The sequence below is a fragment of the Anoplopoma fimbria genome, chromosome 6 (genome assembly GCF_027596085.1).
Source record: "Anoplopoma fimbria isolate UVic2021 breed Golden Eagle Sablefish chromosome 6, Afim_UVic_2022, whole genome shotgun sequence".
NCBI classification, from domain to species: Eukaryota; Metazoa; Chordata; class Actinopteri; order Perciformes; family Anoplopomatidae; genus Anoplopoma; species Anoplopoma fimbria.
This window is the reverse complement of record NC_072454.1, coordinates 14,000,808-14,017,964: the sequence shown is the minus strand read 5'-3', so window position 1 is coordinate 14,017,964 and position 17,157 is coordinate 14,000,808. Positions and strand designations below refer to the sequence as shown.

Sequence of the window (17,157 nt, the reverse complement as noted above, 5' to 3'; positions counted from 1 at the left end):
GCAGTATACTGTTTCGCTGTAATATGTTCGCCGCCTTCACTTTAGTTGACGCTTTCTCTGTGCTTTGTGAAAATCCTCAGATCTCTTGAGTTTATGAGACACGGATCTCCTTCAAAAGTTTCTGGGTATAGCCAAAAATGTGTTGCCATCAAGCTAAAAATAGAGTTGTTTTCCTTATTTCCTGAAGAGCTGTGATGGTTTGTCATTGTACCCTTGGGGAAACTATTGAACTATAATTGCATAATCACTACAGGTCAAGCTGGGAAAGAATGTCTTAATGCTGAGGAACACAGAAAGTGGCTTTTTTTCCTTCCTGATGAGGAATAGACTCATTTTTTTTTATTATTCTGCCTACTCAGGCCAAAATGAAAGAATTTCTGCTCCAATTGTCAGTGCCACTCAAAAAACAATTTTAACTTCAAAGGCTGGGAAACAAATTGATCACGTGTTACTTCAATAGTGTAATGAGCACAGTAACCTACTTGTTTTCAACAAAGGACAATTTCCAACCAGCATTCTGTTAGTACGAACAACTTCCATATTATGCGCTGTATCTTTTTAAACTCTAAGATGATGGTACGCTTAAAAAAAACTGTAAAATAGAAAAAACAGAAGTTAAGTTCTTGGATATATACGGTAGATGATGTGTAGTTAGATGTTTTCAGGCATGCTTTATAATATATAGGGGACCTTAAGGAGATAAGCATGTGTGCATTAAAATCAGGTTAATCCCTCTGAGATCAAACGTCTCTATTCAAAGACAAACTTGGTTTAGACAGCCAGAACACATTTACTCAAAGACATCACAACAAGCAAGATTTCAGCAGCAAAGGACAACACTACAGAGAAAGAAACAGGAGATGGAGAGAGGACTTCGAAAAAGGGCGAGAGGAAAAGGTGTCTCAGTCCTAAAACAAGCATATCTAAGCTTTGACAGTTTCCTGTATAGTCAGCTTTCATGGTCCTTACAAGTATTTCAAGCTCAGTGTTCCATGCAGAGCAAAGGAAGGAGAAATCATGACGTTAAATCTTTCTTACCTTTCCATGCCAGGCCTTCAGAACAATCGGTAGAAATTCAATTTAGTCTGCTACACCGAGAGACAAACTGTATCTGTTACACATTTGTGGAGTTTAAAAATGTATTTAACAACTATAAAAGATATTGTCAAAATGAAATGTTCAAAGCTATGCAAGATACTTTCCAAATGTCAGATATACCTTTTAGATATACCACTGGTTGCAATCATTTTATTAAAGTATTTTGTTTAGGTACAGTTCTGATTTTAGGAGTTTGACTCTCCTAATGTTTCCGTTTTTGTTTCATACTTTATACTTCCCTTATCTGGATCTTGCAAATTTAATTATTGCAAATGTAATTCTTCTACATGTATTTGTTAGCTGTAGTTGCTACTTACATTGAATATTTACATAAATACAAAACAAAACATACAATGAACATTAATAAGATGCATATATGATGCTTTGTTATGCAGCAGCAACTATCCAATAAAGCAACATGAGTATAACACAATCTCACCCAATGGTCCATTCAGAAGCTCTTCTGGAGCTTTTGATCATATCACATAATCCTTCTCAGCAGATGGAGTTACCCGGTTGTCATGTAATTGTAGATGATCAAATTTCTGGCCGCTTCTCATCCATGTCGGTTAAAGAGTGTATTTTTCTTGCCAAGTTAATCTTATCTATGCTCCATTTATCAGATTAGCCCATTTACTTACAATTGGATTCAACTCAAGCAGTTACAACATCAAAATTATACATCCACCACCGCTTAGAAATACATTGTGGTTACTCTGCCATCAGACATACTTAAACATTTACTTTACTTTAAGAAGTTATTCAAGATTTACTTTTAATCCATTTTTGTACTTTTTGACAGATGGTCAATGTATTTGATATTAATTTCTGTATCATGTGCAGCTGTGGTTCCATATAGAAAAACAATATGTAATAACTCACAAACGCAGCAGAGGGTTGGGCCTGTGTGAGGCGCCTGGATGAATCAATCTGGTATAAATCGGACAATGTGCTCTGCCTGCTCTGGTTTCAAATGATGCCGAGCCACAGGTCAGGATGGGTTACAGTCACTGAGGCTCCGTGAAGCAGAGTGTGACAAATCACAGAGGCTGGATAGTCAGTAGAGGTGCTGTGGTTCTATCGGGGATCTACCCCATCATGGCCTTCATCCCTCAGACCGCTTGGGTCCTACTAAAAGTGGTGAGGGCACTTTTACCATGAAAACCAAGCAAGAGAGAGTTCATGGGTTCATGTGTGTGAAAGTGTTTTACTTCCTCGATCTGATTTTCATTATAACTCTGTGAAACATGCCAAGATAGGCATGGAGAAGTTTGATTTGAGAGATGAACTGGTATGGTGGTAGACGTGATGGGCTCTGGTTGGTTTTGCAATTCATCCGTCTGGCAAATTATTTTCCACTATAAAGTAAACTTAAGTTGTTTTGGATTGATGCTCTCCGCTTGTTGTTCATACAGTTGGTTGAATATGGCGTTGTGCCAAGACAGCCAGTTTGATAAGGGACACTGTGTGTTTCAAGGGGTCACAATGTGTGGCTGTTGTGTAATATCTACCATTTGAAGTGGTATTCATGGTCTCCCATCGCAGAGCCGGGTCAGCAGGCAACTACCAATTTGACTGAACGGCATGAATCAGTCTGTTGTTGCATCTGTCCGTTGCATGGAGTGTCTTATTGTTTTTTACAGGCATGTGTGTGTGAAAACAGAATTCATTTTGCAGACTTGAGTGTGTGTGTTTAACCCTTGTGCTATGGTTGGTGATTACAGGTAATCCTTCCACCAGCCAAAGCAAAAAAACGATAAAGCAGCGATTCCTCAAGCTGCTGCCATGCTGCAAGCCCGAGGTTGCCCCCTCAATCAGTCAAAGCAAGTGCTCCTTCACTCTCTATACATTTCTACTTTCTCCCAACGACTCTTAAGTGAATTCAGAAGATTCATTCAGACGCTTGTGTGGACGCTGTCATGTAGAAACAGACAGCGAAACATTCAGTGTTCACAGCATACAGTCACACAGGAACACACTCACCGTGTTTTGTTCCCTTGGGCAATGGAACGTGTGTGTGTGTGTGTGTGTGTGTGTGTGTGTGTGTGTGTGTGTGTGTGTGTGTGTGTGTGTGTGTGTGTGTGTGTGTGTGTGTGTGTGTGTGTGTGTGTGTGTGTGTGTGTGTGTTCAGGTATTACTTTTGGGAGAAACAGATTGGATGAGGAATATTTGTGAATGGATGTGTCTCCAAAGCTTTTAAGATGTCTCCTCCTTACCATTTTCACTCATGTTAAGCCTCTTCTCACTTTAGCGGTATTCTTCTCTCCAGTGTTCTTAAACTTGAGTTTTCGAAGAACAAATTCAAGAAGTTATTTTTATAGATGCATTAAAGGCTTAATTATTATTATTATTATTATTACTGACCATGTTTTGCTTTGCTTGGAAAAAGATGTGTGGAAAATGTTTGACTTAGTTACCTCACAATTATGCATATAGAAAACAGCATTCACTCATGTATTGGTTCAATGAAATAATGATGATAATAAAGATGAACATCGTTGTGAATAAAGAATGTTATTTGTTCTATGTATAAGACTTACAGTGTATGATGAGCTAAATATCAGTTTGATGACTTCATTAAAAATGTGTCGGCCTTGTCATAGCTGATCTGGAGGTCGTGGGTGGAGTGGTGATAAATGCTAGCTAACAGAGTGTCTCTCCCTCACACAGACAGCGTGGAAGATGACTTTGAATTATCTACCGTGTGTCATCGCCCAGAGAGCATGGACAAGCTGCAGGAGCAGACTAAGTTCACCAAGAAGGAGCTGCAAGTCCTCTACAGGGGCTTCAAAAATGTAGGTCTGGCTGGAGAAGAGAGTGACGTGGCAGACTGCAAATCAAAAAATAAACATAAAAAGTCTGGTTCCAGTCACATCATTATGGGAGTTTAGATTTATATTTTGTGGTAGGTGGGAACTAATGAGTTTTCTCAATTCATATTTATGTCCCAGGAGTGTCCCTGTGGCGTGGTGAATGAGGAGAACTTTAAGACCATTTACTCCCAGTTCTTTCCACAGGGAGGTGAGTTGTCCTTCTGCTAAACCTGAAGAGCTCCATCTGTGTCCATAATGCTTTAATTACACCATTCTTTCTATCTTCAGAAATTCATATGTTTCAGATAAAAGTGTAAATAACAGCCTTTAGTTAGTAGAAGTTTACGCTTTTTGTAATCACAATGAAATTAATATTTTGAACTCATTAATCTGCTCTGCTGAACCATAGTTCATGCACTGCAAAGAGGGAAGGCAATTTCTTTATTTCATGATATTTGGGTTGATGAAATGTTAACCACTCGCTGCCAGTTGTATCTGAAATTATTCTTATATCTTGGCTATGTTTAGCTGGCTGCTAATCCAAGCTGTTCAAAGACTTTGCTTCATGTTTCGAGGGCACACGGGTTACTGTAAGTCTCTACCTTTGCAGATTCAAGTATGTATGCACATTTCCTGTTTGAAGCCTTCGACACTAACAAGAACGGCTCAGTTAGTTTTGAGGTGAGCTCCATTCTTATATCAGCTTCATTTTTAGAGATAAGAGCGAATATGTGCTCCGGTTAAATCTGCCACCATGACTGTATCCACACATGTATACATGTATTCGCGCTAAAAACATGCCCACGGAGATTAGTGCTGTGATGAAAATTTGACTTCATTTACTGTGTTACGATTCAAGTAATGTCAAAACAATACAGTTAATTGTTCCCCTTCTATCTCAGGACTTTGTATTTGGCTTGTCTATCATCTTGAGAGGGACAATTAATGACCGGTTAAACTGGGCGTTCAACCTCTACGACCTGAACAAAGATGGCTGCATCACCAAAGAGGTAACACACACAGATGTTACACTGTTCTTTGCTTTCTCTGAATGACTTGCTGTAATGGTTTCCAAGCAGGGCTGTATGTCATGTCCTCAGTATTTTTTGGGGGATGTGGAGGCTCCCTGTTACGATTTGTACATGACAGGTTTGGTGGAAACCAGGTGTGGAAAATGTCTGCCAGTATAATGATCTGTTGAATACATCAACCTCTATTTTGAAAGTTAGACCTGTGCTCCAGTATATGAAACAAACCCTGTGTATATATGGCTACACTGCATATGACCATTCCATAACCAAGTTCTTTCTGGGTGTGACTGAAACAAAATGGTCACTGATGTCATATTTCACCAACAAAATTAAATAAAACATTTTATGTTAATCACATAAGGCAAAATAAAAAACAAGTTCAAGAACAACCTCAAAGTGTTTTTTTTTTACATTGTCCAACAATTTTATACAGCCTTAATAATATTTCTGCTCCCTTTTGTCCTTCACTTTCCAGGAGATGTTGGACATCATGAAGTCCATCTATGACATGATGGGGAAGTACACATACCCCACTATGCAGGACGACATTCCAAGAGAACATGTGGAGAGTTTCTTCCAGGTCAACAGTCTTTGCTTTGTATTAACCCCTCAATTTATGATTGTTCAAACCACAGAAAGATTACTGATAGAAGTATTGCTAGAAGATAATGTACAAAATTATAATAATTTTTCTTTCAGAAAATGGACCGGAATAAAGACGGGGTGGTCACTATAGAAGAGTTCATTGAGTCATGCAAAAAGGTGGGTCAAAAAAAGAAATAATAAGCATTCTTGCAGAGAGTTAGATGAGAAAAATGAAGTATGCAGTGGGAGCCAGGAGCAGATAAACGTAAAAACACTTTTTAGTGACTCCATTCGACTGAGTCTGGAAAATAAATATTAACACCACATAACTCTTGTCAAATCCTGTATAACTTGTATGTAGATAAAACAAAAGGGAGATAACATGTTCATTAAGTGAGCTTTAAAGGTGCGTGTAGGTGGATTTTTTTACTTTGGACAGAGCAAGGTTAGCTGTTATAACTGGTTCGCTAAACTTTTAATTCTCACTTTACCCAGTGTGAATCATTGGGGTAACACATAAGAAGAAATGACACCTAATCCAAACCCCTTATTTCTGTCTAGGATGAGAACATCATGCAGTCCATGCAGCTGTTTGACAACGTCATCTAAGAATCTGGACCAGAGACTACGCTGGGACCAGGGAGGGGAGCTTGTGTGTAAAAGGGATCTGGGTTAAAAAAAGAACAAGTTTGTGAAGGTGTGTGTGTTTGTGTGCGTGTGTGTGGCCGTCTACTGACTTGCAAGCTTGTGCTTGTGTGTCTGTTGAGAGCTGTGAGCCTTCAGGGCACTCGAGAGGCCGTCTCCCGCCTCCTGGACCCCGAGTGACATTACTCCAAGCAACAATGGTGTTCCCCCGGCCCCTTTACTCATCATGCAGAACCTTAGTTTTAGCCCAAAAGGCACAGAGAAAGAAGGCAAGCAGCGGGCTCACATGAACTGTCACTTGCAAGACCCCCACCTGTTTTATTTGAACTTTTATTTATTACTACTATCGAAGGAGGAACTATCACAGCTTGTTATGGCTGAACTCAGACGGAGGAAGTTGCCTCCAAACCTTCATCTAAGATCATTGTTCCCTATGATGGCAGAGATTTGGATTTGTGAATCTGATCCTGTCTCTGAGCATGTGAGTAACACCTCACGGGAGCCGCTAGACTGCTCGTGCACCGGCCATAGAAATAGAAATAGAAATGAATCTACCACCCTCTTGTGGATGAGAGTGAGAATGACACTTCCTGAGGAAACAGCTGACAAACTGAAGATCCAAGGCATTTTTACAGATGGAGGTTCAATCGTGTTGTTTTCCATGAGGAACAGATTACAATATCGCATGATGATGTCACTAATATCCAATTATGTATTTACAGAGATACTCCAAAGTCTGCTTGTCTGTCTGCTGTTCCTAGTCATTCACAGGTGCCTCACCCTTTGTGTATGTGTGTGTGTGCATGTGTACCAAAAGGAGATGTCATCCGTCTTACCTATGTAAGAGTCTAATGGTACAACACCCACCTCCATTCATGGGATTCTGGTAGAATAATTCCGAGCCTTCCAAACTATTACAGTCCTAGCTGTAGGTGTCTATTGACTGTTGTAGATTTTCTAGTATTCCCAATGGTGTGATATTAGGCAGTACGACCAGGGGACTGCACTTATAGGTGAGGAGCTGTTTTGACCATCCATTATTCTCTCAACATAACAGTCGTACAAATCTATCAATGTACATTCAAGGGGAATTTATTAGAGTGCAGATTGTATTTGTGATACTTCTCGTCAGCAGAAATGTCTTGTGGCTGTAGCAGGTTCATCCACTTCAAAAAAAAAGAATTCAAAACCCTTGTTGCATTAAATTAGGCTCATTCAATTTCAAGAGGCATAGTATGTGTGCGTGTGTGTGTGTGTGTGTGTGTGTAGTGTTAGTGAGAGAGACATGGTTTAATAACGTTTTTTTAATGCCCCCCTCATGCGGTATTCTCCCTCTCTCTGTAACACCAAAGAGAAGATATAAATTAAAGAGGTATATACAGCCACTCTGAGTTATGACATATAGCCCACCTGTGGGTGAGAGGGAGGGAGATTATGTGTAGTAAGTTTGGCAAGGGGCAATCAGAGATGAAAGGATATCAATTTGTAAAGTGGCAATGTGGTTTACCTGCACATTGTCCAAACTGAAGCATAGTTTTACGTTGCAATCCCACGCGTTATTAGAAAGACATTTGAAGAATTTGCAAATACTGATGGGACTGCTGATGAAATTAAGCTATCTTGCTGTGACAGTTAATGTTCATTGTCCCTATTAAATAAATATAAAATAGCTTTTTTAAACTAGAATGGTGCAAGTAACAGAGACACTTAAATGCAGACAGACTGACAAGGAATAGCAATAATGTTCTCTACCACGCATTAGCAACTCTCCTCTCATCCAAACTCCCAAATCTTCTCAGAGCACAGTATAGGGTGCACTAAAGCCCTGATGAAAATATGCACTTCTAACCCTGCCATTTTTTTTGTCCTGCTTTCTTTTCTTTCTTTTTTTGTTTTACTTTCTTTCTTTGGGGGAAAAGTTGTTTGGCTCTGATTGTTCCTTGCCAAGAGTTTTTAACTTCCATTCCTGACCACAAGTAAAAACCTGTCTATACCCGCATGTACTGTGTCTTGATAACCTACTAACCTGTTGTACTGACTGTCTAGTTAGCTAGCCTCAACTGGTTGCATTAAGTATTCAAAATGTGTATATTTTGTACAGAGACAATAAAATTCACAGTTACTATGCAAAATGGACTGAAATTTGAATTTTAAAGACGGTACATAATTCTCTTTATTAAAATAAAACAGTGATTTTAGCCTTAAACTTCAAAATATAGAGTACAAAGCAACAATCAAAATCGATTATTTTTTTTACCTTATTCATCATCAATAAATGATTCATAACTTAAATATACATATTTTACACATAATCCCAACAGCCACATCTGATTTAACTAACAGGCAGTGTATGACCAGACACAAGGCAATAGTTGGTCAAACACTTGGTAAACAAATTTACAGTCAAAGCATCCTTTTAAAACTTTGACACGATCCAAAAGTCTATTCCAAGATATTCTTGCAGAATTCGGGCTAGCTGCAAACCAAATTCATAACCCGTACGTTTACTGGTAAACCTGTTGTTTCATTGTTTCATAAAAGCTGGACAGAAACTTTCAATGTGCTTGTTTTTGCTTTGCATGTGTGTTTGATTTCTTGCAAAACAAAACACTTCACATTAGGTTGTTATCGTCTCATGATTACATGCATCAACAAATACTTCATACTCATTGACAGCCTTGATGTATTCTTGTAATTATCAACAACACTCATAACACTGCTTTAATAACAGTGTTATGAAATAATTCAATGTCGGCGCATGAGGACTAAATTGGAGCACAATAGGAGAGATGCTTCAGCATAATAATGCATTATAGTCCAGGGTTAAATTAAACATTTTTTCAATGCTTTTATTTTTTTTCAGTTTTCTTTCTGAAGGCCTGTGTCATAATGACACTGCTGGCAATTAGAGGCTTGAGGTGTGGCTGGTAGGGATTGGTTTTGCCCATAAACGCGTGGACAGTTACTTGGGCATCTTGCGGAGCTCTGCCAGAACCCAAATGGCCAGAGAGAGAAGAGCTACTGATCCAGACTGGTGAGTTGCTGCCAGTGGAGTGGGGACATACAGTAACAGGGTGCTGACACCGAGGGCAACCTGAGGAGCACAAAGACACGGAGTTCAGTTACACTGAGGAGTAATGGTCTGAGTTTACATGTTTCTGGGCTGACTGACAGCCTACCTGTCCATAGGCCATTGCTGTGAGGAGGCTGATGGCGATCTTAGCCCTCCTGGGCAGCAGCATCCTCCGTGAGAACAAATACAGGCCTGTAATTGCGGTCAAAGAAGAGACGGCCTGGAAAAAATAAATACAGCGGACCGTCAACCACCTACTACTGCCCCTCAAATGACTAAATGTGATAGAAGGGTACAACTAATGTTTAATTGATGTTGAAATGTTGCCTAGTAGATTATTTCTCGTTAGAAATAATAACATACCAATATTCTGTGGTCGAACTGCACAGTCGTGGGATTTTCAAAGATGTTCTTGAGGGTTGGAGAGAAAGCCAGCAGATCATCTGGGATCCACCGATCTCCCATTTTAGGGAAGGAGTTATACACCAGCCCAGCATCCAAACCGGCAACAAAGGCACCTATGTAAAAGCATTTGTAAAACATTTACAAATAAATTAATCTGCATATGGACTATAATAATTTCTGTTATTTTAACAGTCTGCAACATTACATTAGATATATAATAACTTTTAATGTCTAAGTACACTTAAATTCCATTTTTTACATCTCTCTTTGAATATGCTCTCCAGTAAATTATACTGTACTACCTTTGCTTCAAATATAGCAACTAGCTTAGTATCTACAGTATCTGCATCCTCAAAGAATATTGAAACTAAAAGCATTTCTATCACTATATCGATTGCTTTTATATCTATCTTTGGAGAAATGCATTCAGATATTTATGTTTGATGATCAAATGTTATGATGTTGCATTCACACAAGAACAAACAGTACCTGAAAGAGCAGTAAGGAAGACGAGTCCACCAGTACCCTTGGCAAACCTCCTAAGCTGCATAAGACTGTTGGTTTCTGCCAGCTGTTAAAGAGGTGCCGTCAGGAATGGAAAAAAACAAACAAAAAAAACTTGGAAAATTGTGTGACATTTACTTACACAGACCGAGGTTAACACTGTAATAGTTCAAATGTAGACCGATTTTATCATAGGTGGCCTGTAGGCAAGAGACTGCCTCTGTACCTTGTGTGCAGGCAGCAGCAGAGTGAGTCCTGTCCAGAGACTGGCGCAGTAAAGCAACAAGGCAGAACCCAGGTGAGCACTCAGGCGATACTGGCTGACCCGCGGGATGTCATAAGACTCAGGCTTCTCCTCCAGACCGCTTTTTACCATGTACCACCCCAGAAGGCCCTGAGATGACACACACACACACACACAATGATAGTCATTCATGTGTTTTTGACAATTCTTGTTTACAACTTGAATACAAACGTCATGAAGCTAATCCTGACATCATAAAATTATACTAACACTTAAGAGTGAGGTACAGTAAGGATGCATTTCCTATGAGCTTCTCATTACCGCAGCTGTATTGAGTCTTACCTGGAAGAAGACAAATCCGCAAAGCCCAAGCACTTTTCCCTTCATGGAGCGAGTGAAGTATCCTTTCCTCCAGAAGTAAACGGTGGGGAGGATGTACGCAAGTCCAACCAGCCTTCCCCACATACGATGACCCCACTCCATGTAGAAGATAAACTTAAACTCTGGCAGAGTCATGTCATGGTTCATTCTGGGAAAACAGAATGACAACAGATAATTTGTCTTTAAACTAAGGACCTAATCAATACTTTTGTTTACAACATGTCACTGAGGTTTATTCAACTACATCATTTTGAAAGCTGTGCTGTAATTAAATTAAAACATAGGCCTGGTTGTATTCAGTGTGTAGAACCACTGCTGGTGTGAAAGAAGCGGACAACATTTAAAAAAAACATTGCAGTCTTAAATGTAGTTGTTGCAAGCATTAGCATAGTAAATCAAGACATGTCACGCTATTTTAAATTAATCAGTGATAGGGTGCCTTTAAAACTGCCTTGATAAAGTGTCTTGAAGAGGCAAACAAAAAAGATGGGGCCTTACATTTTGAATTCAGGAAACTGTTGGTACTTGGAAAACTCTGCCTCCCACTCTGCTTGCGACTGAGGTGGCCTCATCTCTCTCACCAGATGCCAGTCCACCATAGAAAGCCCAGATTCTGTTAGCCTGATTGAAACAAATGCACATATAGGTACATATCAACACCACTTCAATACAAGTAGGACAATTACTTCAATTTGACAATGAATTCACTTGTAAGTCACTTTACCTTGTGACACCACCCAAGACAACAGCCCCAACCACCAGCCCGCTGCAGCCCAGTAACCAGCGACCTAATATGCGATTGGTGGCCACGTTTGGGACAGTAGCTGCTGCCGGAGCCGAGGAGGCCCCCGCCTCTGCTGTGATGGTGCTCTGACCTCTCTTCACAAGCCATTGCCGTAGCTGTGGACTCCGCTGATGTTATAAATAAAAAGAAGAAACTGTCACATTAACAAACATGTATTTTACCTACACTAGAGAAACCCTAATTATAATCCATTCAATATTGGCTTAAGCAAAAAAGTGTGCTTCCAAACCAACAGTTTGGTTAAGTTTGTTTCATTCTACCTTAAAGCAGCATATTGGTGTCCATGCTATTGGAAGGGAATAACCACTACATAAGGGTGTAATAGTTAAATGTCCATATACTTTTGGCCATGTTACACATCCCAGTGAGCACTAGACGGCATTTAGACGTCTAAATCTGGTTGAAATCGGGTCTAAACGTCCATAGACGTCTTCAACTTGGCGTCTTCAACTTACAAACAATATAAAGTATTATAATGTGTAATATGCCAGTGAGCATCTTTACGTTGAAAAGGTCACCGGTGAAAAGACTGGTTTAAGAGTGAATATGTTTTATAATTCTTGTTTAATTTACAGACATCCATCTGAATTATGGCAGATTATTTATTATGGCTTTGACAACCACATTTAAAGATGTATTTCCAATTTCATTGTAGTTGTATGAATAAAAACTAATTATTGTCAGATGGTCTTATTTGTCCTGTCAGTGTAAACTGTTAATGTGCTACTATGACTACGTATTTAATTGGTGCATATTTTACTGTGAGCATTTTGAGGTTTAAAAGACGTTTATGTCTAAAAGTGGTTCAAAAGTTAAAGTTTATTCAGCGTCTATTTGTAGATGTCTATTAGACGTTCACGTTCAGACCACATTTCAACGTGACTTAATATCTAATAGACACAAATAGACGTTGAATAAACTTTAACTTTTGAACCACTTTTAGACTCTTTTAGACGGAAAAATGCTCACTGGGATGATTAACCCACAAAACACGTGTTTTGTTTTTTCTCTCCCCCTGTTAGTTCTGGACAAAATGATTGCAGGTTGGTTTAATATCTCTGGTCGTTGGCAGAACTTATAAATTGTAAATGGCAATAGTAACAACAGTGGACGTCTAGACTGATGACGTAAAGCCATCGTTACGTGACTGCTGCAGAGTAATGTAACAACTAGCCAGGTAACTTTAAAATGCATGTCTAGCTTACATAAACGTTGAAAACAACACCAACGTGAAACACAAGCGAGTTGGTGGCAGGGTTGGCTTTGAGAATATGTCTTGACATATCGTGTCATAATAAAACGTGAAGTGCCGTGTGTGACCTTATTCAGGCGTCTCTAGATTACGTCATTAAGATAATGATATCAGGTCGCTTTATACTCACGCTGCTGTGTTGAAATCCCTTTCCTGCACTCCTGCAACCGCAAAAGATGGTTGTCCGTATTGAAGAAAGTAACATATTTGAGGTTCAGCGGTTATCTGATGCTGATGGTGGTCCTGCAGTGCTGTTGATGTGAAGATGACGCTGTCACGTAACCCGGATGTCAGCGGTGGTTACAAAAGCATGTTTCCTAACCAACCAAACTCTGACCTCCTGACGTCACGACAAGCTGACGAACATATCATGATTTATTTTTATTTTTTATTTTTTTTAGATGGAAAACAAGATAACCAACAGACATACCATAAATATGTAGTACTCATTATTTTCTAAATGTTATTATCGAGAGACGGGACTTCCAAATGGGTGGTGCATGTTTTGAGTCTTAGCGTATCCCGCATGAGCGGTCAGCCTCCTCCTTCTAGCCCAGTAGTGCTGCGTGACCGGTATAGCACCGTCCATCCGCCAGACCCTGTGTCTGAAATTCAACTTACCCGGAAGTGTTGAACCGCTGTAGTGGCTGGCTGAGTGTAGCGGAAGAAGTCAGAAGTCAAAGCTCAAATCAGGGACCCAAACAACATGTACTGACTCCATATCGCCTCCAGTTGACTGATAAGGTCCCATGAAACGATAGGAATTTATTGGACAGGTAGTTGTGGGGGAGTTTTCTTCTATTTTAGCTAAAGGATTGTGTATGTTTTGGCCTATTATCAGCTAACACATTCACAATTCATCTATTTCTGTTCCTGACTGTCTTGTCTCACTGTCCAGACTGTCAGGATGGCAGATAGTGTTTTAATGGAGGCGTGTGTGGACTCCGTGGAGTCTGCTGTCAATGCTGAACGAGGAGGTTGGTAATTTGTAGTGAAAGCTATGGTGCATTGTCTATTAAACTCACTTTACTTGTTAAGAGGTGCTTTCATAGGTGGAAAGGTTGCAGTGAATCATACAATTTATCTTGTCTCTACTCAATGCTGAGTATTAAATTGGCATGCTTTGTTATTTAATTTCTCAAAGGTCACAGACCATAAAGGTACAAAGGTGCTGTCTGAGCGTCTGTGTCTCTTTACAGGTGCAGGTCGGCTTGAGCTGTGTTCTAGTCTTCTGGAGGGAGGACTCACTCCCAGTCAAGGCGAGCTCAGTTCATTGCTGTACAGTCTTACACAACCCTAAACTCTTGTGTATCTGCTGAGACCAGACACGCACGTACAATCACATATGTCTTCATAAATTGCCTTGCCACAGGTCTGCTGCAAGTAGTGAAGCAGTACGTCAAAATCCCAGTCTATGTGATGATACGGCCTCGTGGGGGGGACTTCCTGTACTCTGACCAGGAAGTGGAGGTGATGAGGAAGGACATAGAGCTGATGAAGAAGAACAAGGCGGACGGCCTTGTGCTGGGAGCCCTGACAGAGGATGGACGGGTGGACGCGGAGCTCTGTATGGAGTTTCTGGGTATTGTCTGCCTTTGCATCTGATCTCATCTATGGGCCTACATGGCACTTAACAAAAACCACCAAGATGCTCACTTAACAATGAATGACGTACAGTTCCACAAAAGAAGCAAAGTGGGTGCTTCTGGCACAACTTCACCTATTTCAAGGTGAAAAAAGGCTGAGAAACTAAACTTTATCTTTTCACTACAAGTGTTGCTGGGGTTTTGACCTCTTCAGTTCCACTAAAGATCCAATTTACATTACATAAATGTCCTCAGTGCCGCCATGTTCTTTCTTTAAATCTTGTCAAATCAAAAACCTCACTGAAATGCCATTTCAAGATATTACCTTCACACAAGCAAAACAAAGGAGCAGTCCTTGTGTTTATTTTAATCTTTTTCAAACAGTGTACCCACTTAGGGCACCATACATGTGGCACTGTATGCAAACATATTGGATATACAAAATAACATTTGTCCTCAGCATAGCCAGTTGAAATGTTGAGCTGTCATAGTGGGAAAGGCAGTTGTGTGATAAATAATATTAATGATGGCTGAATTCCATTTAGCTGTTCCAGTTGTTACAGTATATTTAAGAATGTTTTTTCTATGTTACATGATGGAAGTAAAGTAAATGTTTCAGCCTTTAGAGTATGTGGCACTGAATAAACAGCTGGCTATAGTTAGTGTGTAGGCTCAGAAAAAGAGGTTAAATATTCAGAATGTTTTTATACTGTTTTTATACCCATGTTGTTTGAGATTTTGTATCATTCCATGTATATTCCTGATTGTCATTTTTTGCTTACCAGTTGCTGCTCAACCTTTGCCTGTCACCTTCCACCGAGGTAACACTCCTTTTAAATCAAATCTAGTCTTAAAGCTTTTGAAAGTCCAAATAGCTGCCAGCATCTACAGATGAAAGCTATCAGACTAAAAGCCCCTCAGATTGATTCATCAGTGCCTCAAAACACTCATAAGCGTATGTTTTTAAACTGATATTGATCTTACTGCAGCTTTTGACATGGTTCATGATCCAGCGGTTGCTCTTGAGACTCTGGTATCATTAGGGTTCCAGCGTCTTTTGACAAGTGGCTGTGACAACTCTGCCCTGGAGGGACTACCTGTCATTAAACGGCTCATTGATCAGGTATGTTTAAATGATATGTACACGTTTGCATGTAAGCATATGGAATTGGCAGAGCTGTGCTGCTTAGTCATTCTGGGTGAGAAGCTTATCTCTCTTTTACCATTCTTATGACCCACTCTTAACCTTTCCTTCCACTCAACAGGCTAAAGGGAGAATTGCTATAATGCCAGGTTAGTACTTTTGCTTGTTTCCTGTAAGTTGTATATGTGGTTTTTTTTGTTATTGTTTATTTATTTTTTGCAACAGGAGGGGGTATCAATGAGAGGAACCTGCCGAGGATTTTAGAGGGCTCAGGTGCTCAAGAGTTTCACTGCTCAGCCCGCTCCAGTAGGGACTCTGCCATGAAGTTCAGGTATGAATGATTTTTTCTCATCCTTACGTTCATTACTTGCAACTATAAGGAACAAAACTTAATAATAAACCTTTTTGTTGTTGCTGTCTGTGTATTGTTTCCATGTGCAGGAACACCTGTGTGACGATGGGAGCTGCTTTCTCAGCACCAGAGTACGGTCTGAAGGTGGCAGATGTGAGCAAGGTCCGCACTCTTAATGCAATAGCCAAAAATACCTTGTGAATGGGGACTGGACAATCATGACAGATAACAAAACAGATACCTCAAAAGTGATTATTAGTAATTATACTGATATGGCAACGTTCATTTTCACTAAAGCCCAGAATGACTACACATTCAGAACTTTTTCTCCTTTTTATTTCAAACTCTGATCAAACAGTCCTTGTAAAGTTAGAGCTCAGGGAAAGCCCCACAGCCTTATGGGATATGCAGTCAAAGTATCGTGCAGAGTGATGAATTATTGACATCTATTATCGTACACCTGTATGTTGTAACATATTGCAACATTTACAATTATTGTGTTTTTAAAACAAAGGAACGAGACTGATCAGTGCTGCTGTTGTGCTGTTTTTAGAACGGTATGTTTTCAAGTTGCCATGTAGGTCCAGCACTCCCTATTCTGTTTAAAATAATGCAAAGTTGTGACCTACTGTACTTGATTTTTTGTTTCAAGGACAAAAACATTGTGAGTTTGTTCAGAATTCAATTAAAGTCCCAAATAATTGAACAATTCAGTTCACTTACATTTATTGCCAATGTTATCAAATGTCTCCTGTAATTTAAACCAGTCTCTTATTAATTGTAGAAATATGCCATACTAATGCAGAATCATGCTTCAATCAGACTAATTTTATTTATTGTTCATGAGCTTCAAGAGGATGGAGAGTCATGGCACTATCTTCATGTTCACTAATATCTATCCAGGCTGTACTGACCAAATCTGAAAGAGTCAGTGAACCTGTGATGTCATTCAACAATGGGTCGGATCAATTGGACACTCAATAGGGCACTGACATGGCGGAGACATAATATGATGACATTTTATGATAAACAATTTTATACCATAATTTTAAATCTCATTTGGATATAAAAACAGTTTTTTACAATTATTTTACGTCACAAATGTCAATTCGCCTTGTTAATCTTTGTTAAAAAAATGTAAATAAACTCCTTTCATTTCAACACTACAGACTCATGTGGCATTAACTCTATGTGCTGTAAACCATGCAGCCCAGTATTATGTTACTATAAACATAAGAC

The 17,157-nt window shown here is 39.5% G+C and overlaps 3 protein-coding genes across 3 annotated transcripts in view; 2 read left to right on the top strand and 1 right to left on the bottom strand.

Annotated features, from left to right (window-relative positions):
- LOC129092184 (Kv channel-interacting protein 2) overlaps positions 1 to 8,270 on the top strand; it is an 85,362-nt gene extending 77,092 nt beyond the window's left edge. The window contains exons 2-8 of the mRNA XM_054600017.1: positions 3,769 to 3,893; positions 4,050 to 4,119; positions 4,522 to 4,592; positions 4,814 to 4,921; positions 5,418 to 5,522; positions 5,642 to 5,704; positions 6,089 to 8,270. Of these exons, the coding sequence (XP_054455992.1) occupies positions 3,769 to 3,893; positions 4,050 to 4,119; positions 4,522 to 4,592; positions 4,814 to 4,921; positions 5,418 to 5,522; positions 5,642 to 5,704; positions 6,089 to 6,136 (590 nt within the window). The 3' untranslated portion in view covers positions 6,137 to 8,270. The remainder of the gene's footprint in view (positions 1 to 3,768; positions 3,894 to 4,049; positions 4,120 to 4,521; positions 4,593 to 4,813; positions 4,922 to 5,417; positions 5,523 to 5,641; positions 5,705 to 6,088) is intronic.
- A 73-nt stretch (positions 8,271 to 8,343) lies between these two features.
- LOC129092183 (cytochrome c oxidase assembly protein COX15 homolog) lies at positions 8,344 to 13,116 on the bottom strand. The gene is made up of 9 exons (XM_054600016.1): positions 12,967 to 13,116; positions 11,504 to 11,691; positions 11,278 to 11,400; positions 10,741 to 10,927; positions 10,381 to 10,548; positions 10,140 to 10,221; positions 9,609 to 9,763; positions 9,352 to 9,465; positions 8,344 to 9,266 (listed from the first exon to the last, which is right to left on the bottom strand). Exons 1-9 carry the CDS (start codon positions 13,039 to 13,041, stop codon positions 9,135 to 9,137), a joined length of 1,224 nt encoding a protein of 407 aa, XP_054455991.1. The 5' UTR covers positions 13,042 to 13,116; the 3' UTR covers positions 8,344 to 9,134.
- A 376-nt stretch (positions 13,117 to 13,492) lies between these two features.
- Positions 13,493 to 17,079, top strand: cutc (cutC copper transporter homolog (E. coli)). Its single transcript, XM_054600275.1, has 9 exons — positions 13,493 to 13,612; positions 13,735 to 13,813; positions 14,036 to 14,095; positions 14,209 to 14,418; positions 15,208 to 15,243; positions 15,412 to 15,545; positions 15,688 to 15,715; positions 15,792 to 15,897; positions 16,008 to 17,079. The coding sequence occupies exons 2-9, from the start codon at positions 13,744 to 13,746 to the stop codon at positions 16,117 to 16,119; spliced, it is 756 nt and encodes a 251-aa protein (XP_054456250.1). The 5' UTR covers positions 13,493 to 13,612; positions 13,735 to 13,743; the 3' UTR covers positions 16,120 to 17,079.
- Positions 17,080 to 17,157: the final 78 nt, after the last annotated feature.

What these genes read in the sequence shown, in the direction of transcription:
- LOC129092183 (XM_054600016.1), bottom strand. Translation starts at nt 13,041, where the DNA reads ATGTTACTTTCTTCAATACGGACAACCATCTTTTGCGGTTGCAGGAGT. An exon ending in CAGTTTCCTGAATTCAAAAT is followed by an intron (nt 10,928 to 11,277) that starts GTAAGGCCCCAT and finishes CTGTTTTCCCAG; the next exon opens with AATGAACCATGACATGACTC. An exon ending in AGTTCGACCACAGAATATTG is followed by an intron (nt 9,466 to 9,608) that starts GTATGTTATTAT and finishes TATTTTTTCCAG; the next exon opens with GCCGTCTCTTCTTTGACCGC.
- cutc (XM_054600275.1), top strand. Translation starts at nt 13,744, where the DNA reads ATGGCAGATAGTGTTTTAATGGAGGCGTGTGTGGACTCCGTGGAGTCT. An exon ending in AGGACTCACTCCCAGTCAAG is followed by an intron (nt 14,096 to 14,208) that starts GCGAGCTCAGTT and finishes GCCTTGCCACAG; the next exon opens with GTCTGCTGCAAGTAGTGAAG. An exon ending in GCCTGTCACCTTCCACCGAG is followed by an intron (nt 15,244 to 15,411) that starts GTAACACTCCTT and finishes ATCTTACTGCAG; the next exon opens with CTTTTGACATGGTTCATGAT.